Here is a 22,967-nt window from a genome sequence, read left to right on the forward strand (position 1 = left end):
AGCCTTGTCAATTTCACAAAGAGCAGATTTTTTAACTCTGAATTATCTCTGAAAATTGAATTCTGAGAAATGGGAGTCAGCTTGGGCATACCTTATTTTAGAGAGAAAGTTGTGTTGTTGTAACCAATAATAAACAAGGCTACAGGGAATCTTAAGGCATCACTTATGGCAGGGGTGTCAAACTCATTTTCACCGGGGCCACATCAGCCTCGCGGTTGCCTTCAACGGGCAGAATGTAATTGTAGGACTGTAGAAATGTAACTACTGCTTAACAGTTAAGTGAGAGCTTGGTGCTGCCGCCGGGCAGAAACAAGGTGCCGGGCTGGATAAAACAAGGTGGAGGGCCGGATTTGGCCCGTGGGCCCTGTGTGTGCCACCTGTGACCTATGGCATATTTAGACATTACCTAAATATGTGGTTCAGGAGGTGACCGTTTCATTTTAAATAGTGAATAGTTTGACAATCATGCTGTCAACAACATTACCCACAACCCAGGGTTTTGATTTTCACTTGCTAAACACAAATGGTTTCATTTTAAAGATTCTTTTCACTCCTCTCTCTAGCACTTTCTCTCACAGATTTCTCCCAATTTTTTTAAAGGTGTTTAAGTCAGTAACTTGAAAAGTGAAGGACATTTCGAACACCGGTAGGTCCCTCCGGCTCCCAGGCAGAGAAGGCTCCCAGTGACATGGCCGCGGTGAGTCCTCAGAGGTTGAAGACACGGCCCCTTCTGCCACTGGCACATCCGACTCCCAAATCCAGTACACGGTTCATCTGGCCTCGACTCCAGTTAATCCCCACTTCACACGTTGTGCCAGACAAAGAGCGGCGTCATTGTTCCAGGGCAGAAGGGAGAGGGCCATAGGGCACCACCCTGTCTTGGTGTCTTTTCTGAGGACGGCAGGTGACCGGGAAGGTAACCTCACCGGCCTTCCCCAGTCGGGTCCTGGCATCTGGGCTGCGCTGGCTTTCCTCCTGCACTGTCACTTCCCTTCTCTTAGTCTTATTTTCAGCCTTGGTGTTTTTGCCCATAATAGTACAACAGGGGGGCTATTTTTGCCTTAAGGACATAATTTAAAAACACAACAATGAATTGCCTTTCAGACGCTATAAATTCTTAATATCTTAACCCCCAAATATAACGGCATTGTCTATCCATTAGAAACAGGTAGGATTGTTTTCAACACCTATTTGTGTCTATACATGTTTCAAAAAACCTGGGTATTATCAGAGTTTCAACATTCACACTAATGTCCGTTTTCCTATTACTGTTTATCAAGTTCTAGTGTTCTAGAATGAAGAATGCCATTTCTTAAGAATGGCTATGTGGATGAAAAATGGAAACCAAACACATGGATAAGTGAGTTAGGGTGACTCTAGTTCTAACATGTCATGGAAGCAGGTGGATGGAGCGTTTCCTCATGCAGGCCTACATGAAGTCATCAGTGTCTTGCACAATGACTCAGGAAAACGGCACACATTCCCAGAACAAGACATTGCACCGACATGTTGCCAAACAAACGAAAGGCATTCGAGATTCTCAGATCCGTCTGCAGTCTAGCGCCTGGCCCTCGGGCCGCATGCTGCTATCACCGTCCAGTACCTGGCAGGCTGCACCGTGCTCTTAGCTACAGTGGGGCTAGGAAGTCTTGTCATTACAGGGTGGGTGGCCACAGAGCACGAAGCAGGGAGAGGTTCACTTTAAAGCAATTGCCAAAGAAGGAACATTCATAAGGAGAGAGAAGAAAAGAAGCATTAGGGAAAGCATAGTTTTCCATTCAGAAACGTGAAATCAAATATTTTAACAAAATTATATGCTCATTCCTTTGGGAAAATCACAAAAGAACTTGAAAAGCAATAACAAACTCAGGAAATAACAGACAGAAGCTAGTCAAAGTAAATAGAATAAGAATAGGCTATCTTCCAAAGAAATATTCTTGTTGAAAAAAGCAATTTAAAGAAATGTCAACCATAAGGATATCAGTAGATTATGCCCATTTTTAGAATGCTTTCCTCAATTTATTTTTTTTAAAGAATCAGTGTCTGCACATAATCTATAGGCTCGTAGAATAGACTCAGAGCATTACAAGGTAAGGCTTACAAGATAATTTTTGCTTATATTTACCTTTTTATTCCCACAGGTAGCTGCTTTGTGTTTTACAACTGCCACTCAAATATTTAAAGAATCAAAATTTTAATTAAAATAAACTGATTTGTTAAGACTTCCTAATGGTCACAGGATATATTTATCCAAAAATATACCAAAATGTTGAGAAGCAGTTTAGGAAGGAAATGAAGGCAGCTGATCAATAACAGACTTACAGGTGTGGGCTGTGGCATAGAGGCCTCTGGGGATGTTACTACCAAGTGAGATTCAGATCATTTTTTCAGAATGTGTGTGTGTGTGTGTGTGTGTGTGTGTGTGTGTGTCCAGGGGAAGCCCAAAACCAATTTTCAAAAAATGCCCTGACTGGTATAGCTCAGTTGGTTGGGTGTCATCTTGCAAAGCAAAGGGTTGCCAGTTCAAATCCTGGTCAGGGCACATGACTGGGTTGCAGGTTTAGTTCCTGGTCAGGGCACACATGAGAGGCAATTGATCAATGTTTCTCTCTCACACTAATGTTTCTCTCCCTCTCTTTCTCTCTCCCTTCCCCTCTCTCTAAAAACAAATAAAAATCTTAAAAAAAACTAGTAAAAGTTTCCACTTTATAGAAGTAATTATCCCTGAATGAATGAATTTCTTTGGGAAATCCACTCTGAACATACTACAACATACTGCTCAAAAATTACTTCCTAAAGTTTGAAAAGTCATCACACTTTCAATTAAATTTAAAAACTTTTTGATTATTTTTTAAAAAACCTTCACTTTTCAAGATATGCACTAAAACATTTAGGGGAAAGTGAAATCTGGGATTTGCCTGAAAATAATGCGAGGGGAAATGGAAGGAGTTGTGGCCCAGATACAGGAGCTGCTGATTGTTGGAACTGGGTGATGAATGCATGGGATTCATTAGATTAATCCATCTACATTCATGTAGGAAATTTTCCATTGTACAAGAAATAAGAAAATGCAGAGACAAAATATTACACAAAATTCCTCTTCATGTTTTTATGATAGATGCAATAGATAACACCTTCTAGTACGAGGTTCAGAGAGATTCCAGTAAGAAATCTCTAAACACCAACTTCTCCATGGCTTCTAACTAAACCCAACCACCTTGTTTTACTTAAAAATCTTTAAATCTCTTTGTAAAAAGAAGACATCACAGCCGCGGCCCCAGCACCAAAGGGAGACTCACGTGGCTGCAATGACCACCTCCTCCGGGGTGACGGGCTGGGTGTGGGATCTGTCCTGCAGACGCCGCAGCCTTTGCTCCACCGCCGCGTTTCTCGAACGTCGCTTTGGAACATTTTTCTCATCAAAGGACCTCTCCATTTCCTGAGATCAGAAACATTGAGAAATCCTCATGAATGTGAGGAAAGGAAATTGGGACGGGAAAATGCCTTTACTCCGTTCCCCTCGGGGACTGCTGGGGGGCGGGGCGGACATCCAGAGAGATTCAAACCATTCATCAGAATGGAACACTCATTCTGTGTCAGCTGGTGGTCACATCAGCCAAGGATGGGAAGAGGCCCACAGGTGGACGGGAGCCGGGTGGGCTGCAGCAGGCCCAGGTTCAGGGCAAGGCCAGGCGCCTCCCTCAGCAGGGTGACAGTTTCCACTCAAACGCGTCAGCACATCTTACCCTGAAAAGCAGCCGCTTGGCAGCAACACTCAGCTTGGCTCGTTCATCTACCTTTTCTTCGTCTGTAAAAAGCCACAAAAGAAAAACTGGACGTCATTAGAAAATGTAGGTAAAGACTCTAAAAAGTGTCCCAAGGCTGACCTGGAAATCCTGTGAATGTAAGAACAGATGTACTATAAATTACCCTGGGCAATATTTCCCCCTTATGGGGAGCCTATTCTTCTGTTCAGTGAAAAGGTGCTCATTTGCATTGCAATTAACCAAACAAATGCTGTCTGGACAGTAATTTTCTACTGTGCTATTTGACAAATTGAGATTTCATAATAGACTTGGGAAGGAATGTCTCTGCTTTATTGTTCAATAGCACCAGTAACAAGCAATACCTGCTTCTATGGATCAAGTCAGTTGTTTTATTATCGCTCACTCAGCAGTTCTCTAACTCACTTAAAAACTAAGGGAAAGAGCATCTAAAAACCCTAACTAGGTTTTATTATACTCACCAAAAGACAACCCTCAGGAAAGTAAGAAATAGATATGCACAATAATCTCATTCTCAAAAAGTAAAAATCTTATTTAACCTAATCTGGGTGAGATAATGAAGAAGCAAAAGCAAAGCAGATACTTGCCCTCAGCCGTTGGCATTTCTGAATTTGAAGTAGACCTAGGAAAGACATTAACAAATAATAACAATAAAAAATTAGCCGGTGGAAGTAGAAGATCCATATAAAAGTATCCATATTACTTTAAAAGTAAAAATAAAAATGCAATTAAACTCTCTTCAGGATATGATTCTGATAGCAATTCTAGTTGTGAATACATGTGTGCAGTTAACAGACACCACAGACTGCGTGTGCACACAGCCCAGCCAAGTGCACACCTCGTGGAGGCAAACCGAAATCAAGTGTGACTTACTGAACACGACCGATAGTTGTTTGTACAAACCTTATCATTTCTTGGGATAATCAAGCAATAATATAAAACTCAAATACACCATGTAGGAAGACCCTTAAAAAATGAACATCCTGAAGTGATTTTCACTGTAAAATGTGGTGGGTACTCAATTTAGATTCTAATTTAATAAGAACATAACAAATTAAAAACATTAGACGAAGATCTTACTTCTTACAGTCTGAATGCAGTCTAGACAGGTGTCTTGGGATACTGTTGTCATGGACAGCATTCTTTAAACATCCATTTATATAAGCCAAATAAAATTCCCTTATCGATTAGATGGAAAAATCATGGAGTCACCACACCCCCTTTAAACAGTACCAGGACCATCCCTGAGGTGAACATACTGTATGGGTTCTCTTAAGTCCCTAGACATACACATGCCTACCTATCTGATTCCTTTCGTTCTGCTGAGGTTATAGGTTGAGTTCTAAATCTCTCAGAAGCTTTTCTACTTTCACCAGGAGAAAAATAGCGTCGTGGTTTCCGGGACCCTCTCTCCCGTTCCACGCTGGTAGGCAAGCCAACTCCTTTGGTTGACTTCTCAAGCCGCGTTTGGCTTTTAGAACCATCGGGAGAGAGGATACAGCAGGGGACCGGGGAGACAGAGAGAAAATAGAGCAAAGGTTTATGCATCTCAGTGAGTCAAGGCACAGACACTGCAAAATCCCGCTGCATGCCTGTCCCATGCATGTAAAGGAGGAGGAGCATTCCCGAGACCCATCCTCCAGCTCCCCATTAGTAGGCGAAGCAGAATGGTAGTTTTGGAGCCATGTCCTATGTGGTCTGCCCTACACACTTGTGAGCTAAGCTTAAATAGGACTTAATGCAGGACACAACACAAGTCGAGAAGTGAATAATTCTGCCAAGGACGTGCAAGTGACACATCGGGAGGACGTTGGAAACATCACCTACAGTTCAGGTTTTTTGCTGGCACTGGCAGGTTGCAGAAATGCATTGCGGAGCTGGGCGACAGAGACCTTGGTGTCCAGCACGCTCGCCTCTGCGTGGGGCCCCTCAGCTCTGGAACTCTGCCGCTCGGACTGTCCTTTACCCCTCAGGGCCTGGAGCTGAGGGGGGCCCGTGTAGTCAGACAGGGAGCGGGTGAGGACCTTGTGCTTCCTCCTAGGTGCTTCTTTTTTGTGGTCTGTCACTCTGGCGTCTTGGGATACAGGCTGTCTCTGAGCATACAAAACCATTTCGCTCCTGCCTGTCCTCTCAGTGAACTGGTTCTGGGCTTGAGGTGGGTGTGATGGACTCTCTGGCTCCTTCCGATGTTCTAAGGTGATGGTGCCAAGAGTGGGCTTGCCAAAGTCCTCTTTTGCAGAGGCATCTTCAAGACTTCTCTCAAGCCCATCGTCCTCCAAAGCCAAGAGTGCTTTCCTGCTTTTCTCGAGAGCTTCCACGAGGGGCACATCTTCTGCTTGTGATTCACAAATATGGAGGACGGGGGTCTCCTTTCTCTCACCTTCGAGAACCTTCAGGGCGGGAGGCTTTATAATGTTCTGTGTGGCTGATTCCACCTGGCTGCACTCGGACACATTTTCTGGGGTTTCTGAGGTCACCAGCACAGCCGTGTGCACAGGATCTGCTGGTTGGACATAGCCCCGGGTCGGCTGTCGTGCAGAGCCAGCCACTTTGCCCATGACCCTATCGAAGGCCGAGTTTTCTGACTGAAAGGACAGGTAATGCACCGGCACTGGCTGATGTCTCCTCTGACTTAAGGACTCTGAGGCCGGTTCAGGGCTGCTGCGAGCACTCTCCTCTTTCACCAATTTTTCTCTAACTTTAATTCTTTAAGAAAGAAAAAGGGTTTAAGTTGCAAAGTGTAGTAACTGCTCAATGGGAAGGAAGCATGCGTGCATCACCGGTAACCAATGAATGGAAGTAAACCCAAAGAGAGAACTATGGGAGAGAAAGCATCTGGGGTGGTTAATGTCAGGAACCCACTGTTTGCAAGACGAGCGATTTTGAGTTGTGTTTCTGAATGTGCATTCATCTGCTGGGGTGGTGAAAAATTAACTCTACCTCTGTAAAGCTGAGGGGTCAGATGCTGTCCTGGGAGAGAATGGATGCCTTTTGACTAGATGAATACCCAGAAGCCACAGAAAAAAGCCCTAACTAAACACCAGCAGTATGCATTAGACACACTGAGGCTGGAGCTGTGGATGGCCAGCTTTCTGCATGTATTGCCCCACAAAGGACTGTGGGGTCGTTTCCAGCATGACTGCCCCTATGTACCAAATGTAATTTCATCATCTCCTGGAAATGTAAGAGCATGCATGATTACTTTTTTATTGAGCTCAAGACACAACAAATAAATCACCTTTTTCAAGCACACAACTAAACATTCATAAGCTTTTTCATGCAACCCAGACTGCATTCAGTCATTCAGGAGACATGTCATCAGTTTAGACATCATTACTACTAATAACTGCAGCACCCAGAAGAATGTTAGAGAAAAGATATTTGTTGAAAGAATTAATAAACAACATTTTCTCTCCTCTGGACTAGCAACTCCTATTAGGCTGTTAGTCCACAAGTAAAGTAAAAAGATATTGCTCTGGTTGTTTCTGGGACTATTTAAATATCTGAAAGCAAAACTGAAATCCATTTTAAAAGCTATGGCTCAGTGGATTGAGTGCCAGCCTGTGAACCAAAGGGCTGCCGGTTTGATTCCCAGTCAGGACACATGCCTGGGTTGTGGGCCAGGTCCCCAGTAGGAGGTGTGTGAGAGGCAACCACACCTTGACGTTTCTCTCTCTCTCTCCCTCCCTTCCCCTCTCTCTAAAAATAAAGAAATAAAATCTTTTTTAAAAACTATATAAACAAGCTACTTTTCTACTTTTCTATGGCTGCAGAAGCAAAGGAGCCAAGAGCTCTGGCTGTGGGGCTCTCCGAGACCTCTGCTCAAACGCTGGCTCAGCTGGTTCTAGCTGTGTGGTCTCAGGCAACTTACCAAGAGGCCTCAGTCGCTTTATCTTTTAAATGGAATGAAAAGTGACAAAATGTAATGTGATGTTTGCAAAGCACATGGCTTTAATAGTCCTAGAGAGTTCTTATTCTTACTTTTTGAAATATCACTTAGTGAGAAAGGAGAAACCACTGAAACTGCCTAGGAATAGACTACTAATGGGGGATACTTTTTTAAAAAATGAAGAATGCCTTTAAAATGGAAAAAGTGATTTCTTGGGGAATGTAAAAGCTTCATTTACTTAAGATGAGTCAGAGAAATAATTACTTCTGATATATCCTTCCGGAAGAGGCTGTTTTCTTAAACGACCAACATACCCTGCTAAATGTGATATAAACACCTACACGTTTTTCAACATAAGAAGCAGGATATCTATGTATACTTCATTAAAGAAAAACAAAGACACAGTTACTATGAGCAATTTGGGGGAAAAAGGATTGTGAGTTGTTACTTTTCTCAGACTATATAAGCTTTGTTCATCAAAAGAAGACGAAAATGGTTCAAGTTCTCCTGTGGAATGTGTCCTTCTAATCAGACAATCTGAACGTTGTCCTCAGCTGAGAACAAAGTGACTGTTAGAAACTCGATATAGGGGTGCTTTGTCCTGCCACCGACTTATTCATTCTTACTCTTTCCGCCTTTCCCTGCCCCCAACCTGAAAAATGAAATGATAGGGGGTTTTGTCTGCTTTTAAAACAACAGGCTCTCAAAGTAACTGTTGGAAATTAACTATTGGTTTAGAGATGAGGAGACATGAAAACAAGGAGGCTGCAGTGCCTGGGGATGGGGGTGTTGACAAGATGGGACATTAGCTGGTTGGCCACAAGAGACAGAGACACCCAGAGGTGCCGGGAAGGCTGGCCGGAGTGTGAGTTGGCAGAGAGAGGAGAAAAAAATGAGAGGAGTAGTCAAAAAGATTTTTCAAAAAGAGGAGCAAAAGGAAATGCTGTTAGAGGGGATTGGACAACAGAAGAAAAGCAAACAGTTAGGCAGTAACTTCCCAGGCCCTTTGTGAACACAGGCTTTTCAAATGCACTGCTGTCAGAGAGAGGAGAGCTGCGCTGGGGGAGGTGTGAACAGCAGGGTGTGGGGGGGGGGGGGGGGGCAGGGAGAGCAGGAGCACTCGGAAACAGAGGCCAAGCGTTGCAACCGGGGATGTACCTGGAAGGCCAGTTGATAAGTGAAGGTGTGTCCCCTTCGGAATCTTTCTGGAGAAACCACTCATGTTTGAGCTTCCCCGTACTATCATGTACAAAAAACAAAACTTCAGAAAATTTCTATTAAAATGTCAACATATACACAGAAATTAGACCCTTTATGGTTAGAAAAAAATGTCTTCCCACACACCTGAATTGTTTATTGCTACTGCCTAAATTGCTATAATACTGGAGATAGGGAGGTGGGTAATAGATTTGAGTGTGGAAACACGGGGGATATTATTGGAGAGACAGCAGTTCAGGTCTGACTGTGAGAGACTGCAGTGGTCACAGCAAAATGTGTAGAAGTGGTGACAGACAGGTTCTGGCCTGTCGGTGTAAACCAAAACTCAAACTAAAGAGATTTTAGGAAATTGATTGTAATTTAAAATCTAAACACTGATTTCTGTTAAGTAAGGAGTAATCCTGGCTTTTGAAAATGTATAAGCACATTTTGTCACGAGGTTTATATTCACATCATAGAATTTCCAGGACATTGGGCTCACTGCTAAAATAGAGAGATAGAAATAACTATATCTAAAGCCACCAAATATAGTGTTTTTCAGATAATTTGAAAGCATTAAGAATCTTTAATAGTCACACTTTGCCCACGAATACCAGTCAATTCTCTTGTAAAAAACTGGATTAAAAATATAAGGTAACTTATCACCCATAAGTTTTGTTAAGGTATATTCGTAAACAGCTAAATATAAGAATAGTGTCCAAAACAGTACATACCAAATAAAGGAATAAAAAAGCCAATAAGATAATATCTTTAATTCCTATTTTACATTTCTTTTTATATTTATCACTGAATAGCACAGCCAAAACCACACTTACCAATACTATTCAAGCCTATTCCATTAATGTTTATTGAGTTCCTACCATGTACAAGGCACTGAGCTAAGCTCTGAGAAGTAACAAAGGTGAATCAGGCACCAACCACCTATTGAAAGCCTGTATCATGCTTGGCAACATAGTATACGTTGGACACATTCATGCCTTAGCACTCAGTGGAACATATTGCAAGACCGACTCTGACACAGCACAACTGACCCTTGAACAACTCGGGTTTGCAATGCACAGGTCCTCTTGTGCATGGATTTTTTTCAGTAACCACAGTCGACCCTCTGGATCCCTGGGTCTCACGTCCGTGGACTGAACAAACTGCAGATGTGGAGAGCTGACTCGCTGTTCAACGCCATTTCATGCAAGGGACTTGGGCATCCGAGAATTCAGGTCTCCTTTGGGTGGAGGGCGGTCCTGGAACCAGTCCCCCATGGATACCAAGGGATGACTGTCGTCAACTTTTGGGGGGGATCAATTTAAACTCAGTGCCCCGAACCACTGTGTTGTTCAAGGGTTGGCTGTAATTATGTCAGGCTGAAGCTATTTCAGAGAGCATCATAGACAAGAAAAACCATGTGGTAACGATGGAAAACAAGACACAAGAGGAATACTCAAAGTACTGACCTGCATCCTCTTATAATGTAGAAAGAGAAAATGGCAATTCTACATGCAAGTTAAATGTTTACCAGTACAAGCCCTTACCAACCTATCTGCAAGATTCTTCAATACCAGGCTGCAAACACATTTTAGACCCAAGCACTCTCCAAAAGAACAGAATTATAATTACAATAAAATTCTCTGCATTTTCTAAAATCGCTTTAGTTTGAATTTTGGTTTATACACACGGGCAAGAACCTGTCACCACTTCTGTACATCTTGCTGTGACCACTGCACGCTGTGACCACTGCACTCTGTGACAATCAGACTTGAACTTCCGTTTCTCCAGTAATATCCCTGTCTTTCTGTACCCAAACCTATCACCCCCTGCCCTATCTCCAGTATTACAACAGTTTAGCCCATATCCAATAAACAATTCAGATATACGGGAAGCCATTTTTTAATTTCCAATTCTAAAGGGTCTAATTTCTCAACATTATATAAACATAGGAACACTTTGGCATATCGTATGCAGCTAGGAAAGGATGCAGTGCAACAGAGCACGGGATAGTAAGAAGAGGGAATAGCGGACACCTGCTTCCCCAAACCATCACAGAGTGTTTTTAAGGCTCTGATGTTTTTTTGTGTAATACAGTGCTTTGTAAACTGTGAAGTGCTAAACGAGTTTCTGGATATGACCTCACTAAGAAGAATAAAACTTGGTCAGTATCGCCATAAAAATATTACCAGGAGAGTTAAGAATATGTTCAGTTGGCATTTGCAAACTGAAAACCGTCCACGGGGACTCGCCGGGCTCCATCTATCCGTAACGACTTAAACATGGAACCGGCCAGAAACCTGAATAACTACCACCGTGGTAGGGGCTCCTCAAACTCTGATATTTAATGTACCCCACAAATGTGCGGGAGGAGAACTAACGCATGTGAAGGCATTGTGCTGAGAACATCGTCAGTCTTTCAAAAAGCTGGTCTCCTTTCTTCTTCGTAGACAACATAGCACTGCATGCGTATCAGTTACTGCTTTATATTTTAAAGGGATGACACGCACATTTTTCCAACTCAGAAGTCATGTGACTTTCAGGACAGGAGAGCCTGAGTTTGTCTCAGTAAATTAAAAGTAGGAGTGGCTTAGAACAGTATTTCTCAAATTAAGGCTCTTGGGACTCTTGAGGTTGGATAAGGCATTTATTTGGGTGAGGATTTCTGCCATCCAAACCAGAAACTAAAGACAAGGTGTCGGGGAGAGATCTAAATTTAATTTAACAATTGTTTAGTGAAACAAGGCTGTGCTGGGCACTCTCTACCCACTACACTGCAGTGTGGCCACTCCTCCGTCCTTCTCTTGCTCACCTACTGGCAGCACTTGAAGTTCGCTCCCTGCCCCGTCTTCTGTCTCGCTCACCGCCCGCCCCTCTGGGGCTACGGGTGCCCAAGGCTCTGTCTCCTGTCCTGCTCTGCCAACAGTCTAAGACTGGATGATGTCATCCAGCTTTCACTTGTGCTGTCTTCCAATGCTTATCTCCATTCCCATCTCCCCCTGGAACTAGGTCTCCTGGATTCAACTGGCTACTTGACATTTCCATTGGTGTATCTAACAGATGTTTTAAATTCCACACATCCAAAAAATGAACTCTCCATTTCCATCTAAGCCTCATTTGTATTGAAGCCATCCCTACCTTGTTCAGCCAATGCCCACCCCTGTTTTGAGGTACCCTGGCCAAACCTTTGAGCTCACCTTTGCCTCGCCTGTTTCTCTCATAGAACACATTTAAATCATCAGCAAACCCTGCAGTAGTTACCTTCAAAATGCAACCTGTTTTCATGACCCCTGCTGCCATCATTCTTCGGCAAGGCACGGCCATCCCCCAACTAGATTACTGTGACGCCCTCCTGATTAGTCTACCTACTTTCATGCTTGCCCACCTACAGTCTACTTTCAGCTCAGCCACCAGAGGAACTATTTTTAAATGCAAGGCAGATCTGTCTTCTTCTCAAAACCCGAAGACCTCGTGATGGGCTACAGGCCCTCCCTGATCTGCCAACATGTCCCCACACGTCTCCGCCCTATCACAACCCTCCAACCCCACACTACTGCCTCCCCAGGGAAGGGGCCTACTCAAACGAGGCATGCACAGTGTCTACACAGGGGCGTGGCTTCTTTCCCCACCTTTCGGGGGTCTCTGTTCAACTCCTATCTTCTCAGGGTGCCCTTCCTAACCAGTCTCTCTATATCAAAGAGCAATCCCAACCTCTTCTCCCCCTCCCTTCACTGATTTGCTTGAATTTTCTTCATAGCACTCACTGCCCCTGTCACAGTACATACTGACTCATGTCTCTCACTCCACTGGGTACACACCCTCCTGGAAAGAGGAGACTGTTGCACCATCAGCACTCAGAACAGTGTACGGCAAATTCGTGTACAGAAAATTCACAAGGCAATCTCTGTCAGAGACATGTGTAAGCACCACCCATTTGGAAAGGAGAAAATTCATGGGAGGAATAAACTGAGAACAGGCGATACTAGGCGTTAGGTGGGAGGGATTATAAACCCTCTGAGGAGTGAGGGAATATCTCAGTTCTGCCGCACTGACCTCTCAGCTGCCCCTGCTCCTCAGGCAGAACACGGCCCCAGTGTGACATGACACCGAACGCGCAGAACCTCACTCCCACCTTCACAGGCACTCCGCAGGCTCGGCGTCACGGCAGCTAAGTGTCAGCTGTTCGTCAATAAATACTCAGGTGTTGGCTAGGACATGTGTGTAATGCCAGCATCAGGGAAAATAATTTTAGCATGCTCACCTGACTTGTGTTTTGAGTATTCACTAGGAAATCTGAAATTACAAATCACCGATGTATAAACTAACTACCTTGTAAATTTAAATTACAACCATATGAGACAGATTTCTTTATTGAGAATACTATCAACCATGAACATTTCTGTTATGATTTTAAATCATTTCATCAAGTTCTTATAATGTCTTTTGAACTGACAAAAGCAAGACACTCAAAGAATTTGGTTTGGTATATTAAAGATCAAGACCTATGGCGCAGAAAACGGACTGCTGGCAGTCAGGGCGGGGCTGGCCAGCTGACCACAGGGCACACGAGGGGCTCTGAGGCTGACAGAGCTGCTCCAGATTCCGAATGCAGTGACAATTACACAACTTCATGTATTTGTCCGAATCCACAGAATTTTACTAAGAAGTGTGAATTTACTGAATGGAATTATGCCTTAATAAAAATCGTATTTTGGAAAGCATGCCTTCTCAAGCCTGTAATTTAGCTGATCTTCATCATTGATCAAGATGAAGGCACAGTCCGGGGATTTACTTTGACACAGATGTGTAGTGCAACTAATGGGTTTTTTTTTTTACATCTGAATATCTTTTTTCATCCTTTGAAAGCAAATAAGTTAATAGATGAAAAGGCAATAAAATGTGGACCACACACAGTCTATCCACAAAATCTGTTTTGGATCCTTTTTCTTTCTTTTCTTCAGATTTTCTCCCCAAAGCCCAAAGAGACTGAGAAACCTGAGTTAAGAACTGAGGAGAGCCCAGAGTGGGCCCTCCCAGAGTTTACATTGGTAAGGAGGCAAATTCTTCATTTGGAAAGCTGATTAAAAGCATGGCTGGGCTCCCAAAATGGTGAAGAGTGCGGAGCCGATCCAGGTATTGCACAGGCACAGCCAAACTACAATGGAAGTTTTGGGTTTTCCACTGTGGAGTACGGCCTGACTATAATACTGCACCGTGCCCGAGGGATACCCAAAATCAGATAAAAAACCACATCATTGCATAAAAGTACAAAAACAATTTCTGTCTTATTTTGGAAAACTGTATTATGGCATGTGAGTTTCTAAAAATATGAAAAAAAGCTCTGGCTGGTGTGGCTCAGTTGGTTGGAGTGTTGTCCCATAAACCAAAAGGTCACAGGTTCAATTCCTAGTTAGGGTATATGCCTAGGTTGTGGGTTCAGTCCCTGATTGGTCCAAGTCGGGTGCGTTCAAGAGGCAACCCACTGATGTTTCTCCCTCACACTGATGTTCCTCTCCCTATCTTCTCCCCTTCCCTTCTCTCTAAAAAATCAAAAAGCCTGTCCTCAGGTGAGGATTAAAAAAAGAGAGAGAGATCCTATCTGAATAGTGGTAATGATCCCTTGGTTTCTTTTCTCTTAATTTCTTTAAGTTTTCCATGGATGCTGTTATTGTATGCAGTAATCCTTAGTGTTATGCTCAACTGCGTTCCATAATTAAGGCTCGGTTACAACACAAACAGTGGGAGGGACCAGTTTTGCACAGTACAGTGAGTTGAACAATGATGCAACAGCTGAGTAGAGGCAAGGCCACCGTTGGTGGACAGAGGCCCAGGGGTGATGGAAACCTTTTCTATTTGACCGGGGTCAAGGTTACATATTTCCCCAAATTTACCAGCTCGCATCATCCTTAAATTATATGCACTCTCATGTATTATACCCCAATGAAAATCTACCACTGTTGAATTATAGAGTGAGGACATTTTGAGCAACAAAAGGTAGGAATTCAGAGTTTTCTTGGGGCAAAAGCAGGATAAACTTGTGAGGTAAGCAATTCTTCATCTTGCTGAGCTAATCTCAGGGATTAATATGGAAACACTGCAACCTAAACCAGGAAAAAGGGCGATGGCAGGAGGAGTGCACAGACAGACACACAGGCTGCCCGAGAAAGCGCTGCAGTCTGAGGAGGGCCTTCCTGAATGGATCAAGTTTGTGCTTCCCAGCTGGACGTGGATTCCCATGTCTCCTGCTTGGATTCTCACGACCCCCCTAGAACAAGTAGTCCCTGAACTTGGCTGCCTCAGCCATGGGACCAGCCCAGAGCAGCATTTCAGGGCTGGAGGCTCAGCTGGCCAGGCCTCAAAAGCACCCAATGGGTTTTTGCTCACTTACCGAGATGCCCATTCAGAGTTTAACCACACTTATGAGGAATGACTCAAGATCATAAAACAAGAACTCTAACCTCAAAGTGGAAAAAGCCTTGTAGCATAAACGAGTTCCACTCAAGTGTGTTCTATTAGCCGGGTCACAGGTCCACGGTTAGAGAACAGGCCTGTCCCAGAGGAAGTGAACATCGCGAGCCTGCTGTTCAGTACAGCCGACTTTTTCTTCATAGTGTGACTTTGTCGATGCAGGAAGCGACCCATGATTTACATCCAGGTGCAAATCCCCATAGGTTGTGGGCTGATAAATGGTGTGCAGATTGATTATTTCAAGTAGCACTGCTAGAGTCTGGGGACACTGAGAAAACGGAAAGCAGCACAACATTCATTCAAAATGATTCACTGAGCCACTTGGTATGTGCTAGACACTGGGCAGCAGCAAGGAAGGGCACAAGAAAGCGACTAAGACAAGGTATCTATGCTTCTGGTAAGGCTTTTGTTAAAGTGACGTTGTCTTTGAGATCATCCTTACCAATATTACAATCTCACACAATACCAGTGCATGGCACCATTCATGGTTTGGGGGAATCTTGACAAAATTGCTAAAACCCCTTCCTGGGCATATCAGCCTTGTAGGTTGTTGAGCACTTGAATGCCCTTCTTCCTAAGACAGGAGGTGTGGGTGAAGCTGCGTTTGTGAGACGTCTAATCTGGTTCATGATCTCTCTCCGCTTTTCCCTTTTGGCAGAATGATCATCAGTGAGATTCCAGACTGATAGCCTTAGGCCTCCCTATGCCAAACCAAACTTCAGCTTCGTAACTGCTCTGGGAAAAAGACAGTCTGGTAATGAGAAGAACAGACTGGTTTGAAAGTCTAAGTACCAGAGAAAGTGTAAGAGACTCCAAAAATGATTCCAGTTTCTATTAAGACAGGGAGAGGTTTATGAAAACTTGGAAAGGTCAGGAAATCAGGGCAGACGGGAAGGTAGCCTTTACAGACATAAGCTCATTTGTCCACAGCTCAGTTAGAATGAGAGACCCAGATGCCCTCTGATGCTGCAGAGGACTGGTGGACCAGAACTACCTGTGCTACTGACAGTTCACCTTCATGCTGTACCCCAAGGCTGCAGCAGCCATGCTGGTGTCACGCAAAGAACTTGCCGCTAACTCAAACTCTTGGATCTGTTTCTCATGGTCTACTGTTAAAGCAGATTTCCCCAATCTTGAACTCGTACACTGATTTTTCTCCTCTCTAAACACAGAACTTCATTAAATTGCATCTCGTTAGTTTCCAACCACTGTGCCAGGTACATGTGCTCCCCTGCCTCCACGCTCGGCCCCTCTCCTCTCTCTCTGCCCCTTCCCCGCTCATCTCTCTTCCTGCCCTGACCCTCCCTCCCGTCTCTTGCTTTGTATCACCAAAGTTATTTACAGCCCCTCTTCTGGACATCTGATCACCCGGGCATCAATATCTTCCAGATTATCCAGTGAAATGCCAAATAGGGCCAAGTTAATGGCAAAGCCTAACTCGCAACCACAGACTTCATTACCGCATGGGTGGGTGACTGCCAGGACAGCACAGTGGCCTGTGTCACTGGAATCGATTCTCCTGCAGACCAAAGCCTACATACTCTCCCCAAGTGAGTGGTCTTTCCAAAACACATAATCAATCATCCTGCTCTAAAATCCTTCAGGAACTTCTCATTGTTCACAAGCCAAAGGCCAAATGCCTGGACATGTCCTCTGAGGTGCTCCAGGATGGGGCCCCCCTGCTCTCAGCCTCACCGTCCCCCTGCTTCTAGGCCTGCAGTGGACATCTGGGCTGTCCTGCCTGGGCCCGGCTCCCCTCCAGTCCTGCAAACTCACTACATTCTTAAGGACTTGGTTCCATTAGGACCACTTCTCCAAGGGGGAAGAAGTAACACAACATTCCGGTATTCTCAAGGCACCCAACCTTGGCTTCTAGAACCTTAATTAGTCCAATGTGTTGTAGTGATTTCCCTCACTTTAAAAAAATAATAAGCTCAGCTAGAAGCACAGTGACTGGCACACAGAAGGCTCAATGGCTCAAAATAATTTTCTTCCAAACTACCTTAGTGCTGAAATGAATACATAAATCAATACCTGGGGGGCATGGATAGATGAATGCAGGTCTGCTGAGCTGGAATCCTCCTGGACTCCAAGTTCTCCTTTTGTTCATGAGGACAAGGCTTTTTGCTACCTTATGTAAATCCACATAAACTTTCTCTAAGATCCCTGGTTTTCTGTCCTAAAATTTCTAACCTTTGAAGGGCAAAATCAGCAAACTCTCTTTTCCACTATGATGGAAAACTAGAATTGACATAAATAACAAGAGCAGAGTGTAATGGAAGGAACTAATGGGTTCAGAGAACTTGAATGAATAAATGGATGATGGATAATGGGCTGGCTGAGTCTCATCAAAGTGGTTACATGGTTTTAATCCAGTTACCTAAGGGCTTTTATCATTAGTTTTTTTTCATGCATAAAATAGATTTTTAAACTAAGTAACCTCCGGGGTTACTCCTGTTTCTAAGCATTTAAAATTCTTTAACGTCAAGTGACTATTTTGTGGGGTCTTTTGGGGGAGCTAACTTCCCATAGGGCAGAGGCTCCCTCCCTTGGGAGGGGACTACAGGGTTACTGGGGACGAGAGAACCGTGAGATAGTGACCTCAGGCGAACCTCCAGTGAAAAACAGAACCTTTTTTATGATGCGGCAACTGGCTGGCCGAGAATTATGTGACCAGAAAATAAGAACTCACCCTCAGTTGTCAGAGAGGACAACAGTTACTCTCAGTCCCTGTCCTTCAGTACGTAATCATAGGCTGTAACTCCCTCTAACAGTGCTTCCTGCTACCAAAGTGAGGTCAAGTCCAGCACAGCAAAATTAGTTTCACCCTGTAGGGGTCCAGCTCCAATTATGTAACAGCTTTTAATTATAAAACATTATTCAGCTTAAGAAAAGTGACTATGAACTTCAGCACCTCATTAAAATGGACAGTTTATGTGCTACTGTTGCTTGTCGGGAAGATTACTTTAGACATATGCACAGGCAAGTGAATGGGCAAGGGCTCACGCACACAAACAAAATCCTGCCTTTAATATCGGCAGATAGGTGAATTTTTAGGACGTAGTACCAAGTGTTTGGGGTGACATATTCATATTGAATTCAGTGATCAGAAACTGATGCTTGCCAGCAAGAAGAGAATAAAATGAAGCGAGTGGGAGTGAGTTGATCACACGTCTACAGTCAAAGCTGGAACGGGGAGAGGGCAGCAGATGTTGGGGTACAGGGACTGAAACGTGGAGAGGATTCCATCCCAACACTGCAAAAAACCCTGAGGTCTCTCCTTTGGAGAGTGGGTCCTCGGAGGTCTCTGTTTTCCGGGACATTCTGCTGTGACTGGAAGCCTGTGTCCCACACGTTCCTTCCTGCCACTGCAGACAGGCACAGACAGACTGCTGATGGCCAAGAGGCGGTTCTCTCCCTCGAGTCCCTCTCTGTGGGCATTGCTATCAGTGCAGGTAAGCAGGCAGTCAATAACTAAAACAATGAGCTCGAGGCTGTGGGGACGGTTTTTAGAGTCACCCCCCTCACTGGGAGACAAGTGCGGTCAGAAATAAACTGAAGGCACGTAAGCCCTGTTCCTTCTTACACGGCCCGGTCTACCTGTCACGGCGCTGCAGAGAAGATTTGTTCCGTCTTCCCGAGCCCGGCCACGGCTCTCTGGTGCTCAGGGAGCCCTGCCCAAACCATCATTTACCAATGGCAGCTCTGCCCGGGTCAAGTTTCAGTGCCAGCACTGCCTGAAACCACCACGGTCATTCTCTGGCCACTAATGTTACAGTTTGTTCGGTGGGAGAAGGTGTGGTGAGGGCTGCTGCAGGGCAGCGATCACCAACCTCTGTCATCTCGGGGCACACGACAACTGTTTACTAAAACCCTGCAGCACAACAAAAACATATTGTTTGCTGATCTGACAAAAAATGGGTATAATTTTGATTCATTCTCACTGGACAGCTACTGTTGTGTTGGCTGCTGTCATTATTAATTTGACAATCTAAGGGGAAAGGGGTCAGACAGAGCCCCTGACTAAATGGTCAGGTATTGCATGTTTTAGAAATTCTTGCAGCATCCTGGCTGAAAATCGCTTCAGTAGAGTAATGGGAGAAAAAGGGAATGAGGGTTTTCTGGAGCAGGTTGCCACTACACAATTAGATGTCGTTCTCCTCTTTGCTGGTCGAAGAGCTCATTGAGAGCAGGGAGTCACAGCTGGTGCCTAGGAAAACAGCAGCTGTGGGCCGGGGAACAGTGTCTGTGCTCACAGAAGTGGCCGATGTCGTGCATTTTACTTTATTTTTTCAGTAACGAGAGGTGCACAAAGGAGCAAAGTCAGTGGGAGCTTTGATTCAGGATTTCTAATAGCAGCAGGAGCTCAGATTTTTAAAAATCTGAATAAGCCATAGGCCCCAAATGACTTTACATTTTATTCTAAAATTCACGGGTGGCTGAATTAACAAAGAATGGTTCATATTAGTATTACTTCCTCTCCAGAAAATATGATTTCTAAATTCCGAGTCTACGGGGCTTGGCAGGACTGGGAGCAGGGGTGGGGAGGTGTTCTGTGCTCTCCTCCATTACTAGGTGCGCTCTTAACTCGCTTCAGAACAATGTGTCCGCCTGACTCCCAGGCAACTAACAGGACTTCTTAGCCAAAGACGCTGTAACCTATGCCCTACACACGGACAGAGCGGGGCCAAAGTAGGTTTACAGAAATGAGTATGTGAAACAGACTTTATTCTGTATTACCATTAATGATTGTATTATTTTCCATACAAACAACTGTAAACCTATTTTTGCCCCATCCTGTACATACATATCTCCTTTATCATCTACACTGAATATTAAATAGTTCTAAAATAAATGTATTGCTCAGCTAAATATTGTCCTAATGGCTATTATTGAGCTGATAATGCTTAACAGCAGTGCAGTCCGGTGAAGGACAAGAACTGCTGACTGTTCTGTGTGTCCGTGTGTCCATGTGTCCGTATGTGAGTGCACAGAAAAACTGAGCTTCGCTCTCTGGCCCACGCCTGAATGAGATATTCATATTTAATTAATGAAACAAAAACAGCCTCATGAAAGTGTGCACAGAATAAAAAAATGGCAATGAGTTAATTCAGAAATTAATAGTCAAAAGTCCTGGCAGACCTGGGCGATCAGTATAGTACAGCAGTGAGAAAAACATTCTGTTTCAATGACTGAACAAACCCATGATGAAATGTCTTATTATTAAACTGTTTTGTTATTTGTAGATACTTTTTGGTCATTCCTTCGTCTTCTTACACTTTTCTGTTACCTGTTTCCACGTTGGATGACATCTTACTTTCACTCATGGTTACTGGGGAGCTGTGGTTTCTCTGCTTGCTGTTTTAGGTCACAGAGCACTTTCTGTCTCTCTTCCCCGCACGTGGCAGTCAGACAGCAGCGGCTGTTGGGCTCCTGAATGACCTGGTGCTCGGGAAAGGACATCTAGCAGAATGGCAACCCCTCTGAAATCCTTCTTTACTTGTTGAGTGGCCGGAATCATTACAAAATAAATTTTAATTGTTTTTAATGTCATGCTCGTTACCCATGGTATTCCCTTCTTTTTAATGTAAAGATATCTCAGGTATTTCCTGTCTCTCTATGAAATGATTTGTATTTCTCTGCATATAAATCATACAACTGTATGCTTTGGTTACAAAAAAATAAAGCATGTGCCTCCTCAAGAACTCCTTTATGATTTCTTAATTCTTTGAAGCCTGTCTTTGTCAAAGTAAGGCAGTGTGGGACTAAGACTAGGCTTATGAGAACTTCCAGGTAACATTTTTCTTCAAATTACCTAGAAAGAAATGGCTCAAGGTGGTAAGATATATATTTCTGAATATTAAGATTTTTAACTCACACAAAACTTTTAAGTATCCTATCTTTTTACCTGAACTACTCAACCAAGTTTTAATTATTGTTACAACTGATTCAAAATATCACAAAGAATCTATGACCTAGATGACTAACCTGGACACCATGATGACAGCTTAAACAGTTTTCATAATGTTGTGACCCAAACTTAGATAATTCACTATTTTTAACAGAGGTAATGGTAAGTATCTTTCTTTCTAAGTTGAATGTTAGGTCCTTTCTTTGTCCTGCTCACAGAGCACATGAAGAATTTTCCCTAATAGAGATTAACTAAGCCAAGAACACTGTTTCTCCTAGGAAATGCAAACTTCCCAAACAGGCTTTTCAAAATATGAGGCAACAGGTTACAGTCCCTAAACAGTAAGTAAAGTCCAAAGGCCGAACAAAGGCCCTCAAAATACAATCTCAGAATTTATAGTACTTAATTCTCTTAGTAGCTGGTGTCTCTAATATTTCAGTGTTGGATGATCAAGTGAGTAAAGACAGATCTTTGTCTCAATAAACTTCAAGAACTAAAGTGATCTGTTTTAGATGTATTACTGCTACTTGAAAATGGTCACATTTACTACACTGTCCCAATGTGAAATAGAGGTATTCTCCAACATCCTTTTTCTTCAGAATAAATTTGCTTGACCATAGGTTCTCAACCCTCCTCAATTCACCTGTGAAGCTAATGCTTGTTTGAGCTAAAAAATGAGTTGACCTAGATAATTACCCCAAACTTTGAAATAGGATAGGACATTGAAGTAAATTACATTTTAAATATGGTCACTGTACTTTTTAACTGTAAATTGAGAAAGAAACATATATTCTCTTCTGGTCTGACTTTCTGATTTTAGGCCTTTTCTGAATTGTTCCAAATGAGAGCTCTTCTTGTCTTTGGTTGACTTTATTGCACAGTGATTTCTCTTACTGGCTGATCTTTTCAATAAGGCATTGTAAAGACGTCTGTCTCCTTCGTGTGCTGATAGATTTACATAGCTACCCGTTACAGTAATAGTCAGTATGTGTTGTAGGCATGCTTCATGCCCTAAACTGAGGCCCTTCCACTGGTTAGTGGTGGTCCTTCTACTACAGGATTTTAAATAACAAAAGCAATCACCAAACAATCTTGGGCATGATCACAGAAAAACAAAGAAAAAGACAACTGTTTAAAGGCATATGAGAAACAGTAAAAAGAAGGGCTGTAAAATGACACATCCATGAAAGTGTCCTCATGGCACTGTTCAGTTTTAAAAAAATTGTTGCGCGTGGGTCACCGGCCAGCAGTGACCACGGAACACTGTGGATGGCTCGCCGAAAAACACGCGAGAAACAAACAAACATGCACAGAGACAAGACTAGTTTCTGTGGGGAAGTAGGGACAGAATGGCCACCCCCCTAGTGGGGGGCACCCTGATTTACAGTCCATACCTGCTTTTATTGGGCTCATTTTGCATAATAATTCAGGTAAAGTACAGTACTTATCAGGGGGAAGTAAGGAACTATAGAAAACAAGGAACTCTGCTGGTCTATTGAGTCGGGGTCAAAGAGCTGTAAGACTTTGAGGAACCAACTTCCTCCTTGGACCCTTCTCATTCAACTGAGAGCATTCTAAACAAAGAAAGTTTCACAGTAATTTACATGTTCTTTCTTAGGCCTGATCACCCGGGGAATCTGCCCTTTTCAGCACAGAGCTGCACCACCCTGTCATTGTTTCAGGATTAGCATGGGAACTAAGGCAACCAAGAGATAAG

General features: G+C 43.6%; 1 protein-coding gene across 9 annotated transcripts in view; it reads right to left on the minus strand.

Moving 5' to 3' along the window:
- SVIL (supervillin) overlaps positions 1-22,967 on the minus strand; it is a 213,392-nt gene that overhangs the window by 59,646 nt on the left and 130,779 nt on the right. For 4 of the 9 annotated variants that reach the window (XM_036022710.1, XM_036022716.1, XM_028508244.2 and 1 more), the window contains 7 exons: positions 8,833-8,913; positions 5,613-6,491; positions 5,086-5,256; positions 4,373-4,407; positions 3,747-3,808; positions 3,300-3,439; positions 1,604-1,699 (listed from right to left, as the gene is read on the minus strand). In XM_036022710.1, coding sequence (XP_035878603.1) covers positions 1,604-1,699; positions 3,300-3,439; positions 3,747-3,808; positions 4,373-4,407; positions 5,086-5,256; positions 5,613-6,491; positions 8,833-8,913 — 1,464 coding nt within the window. The remainder of the gene's footprint in view (positions 1-1,603; positions 1,700-3,299; positions 3,440-3,746; positions 3,809-4,372; positions 4,408-5,085; positions 5,257-5,612; positions 6,492-8,832; positions 8,914-22,967) is intronic. The other 5 variants (XM_036022707.1, XM_036022724.1, XM_036022726.1 and 2 more) reach the window with 5 other exon arrangements.

This window comes from Phyllostomus discolor, chromosome 1, assembly GCF_004126475.2.
Source record: "Phyllostomus discolor isolate MPI-MPIP mPhyDis1 chromosome 1, mPhyDis1.pri.v3, whole genome shotgun sequence".
Lineage (NCBI taxonomy): Eukaryota > Metazoa > Chordata > Mammalia > Chiroptera > Phyllostomidae > Phyllostomus > Phyllostomus discolor.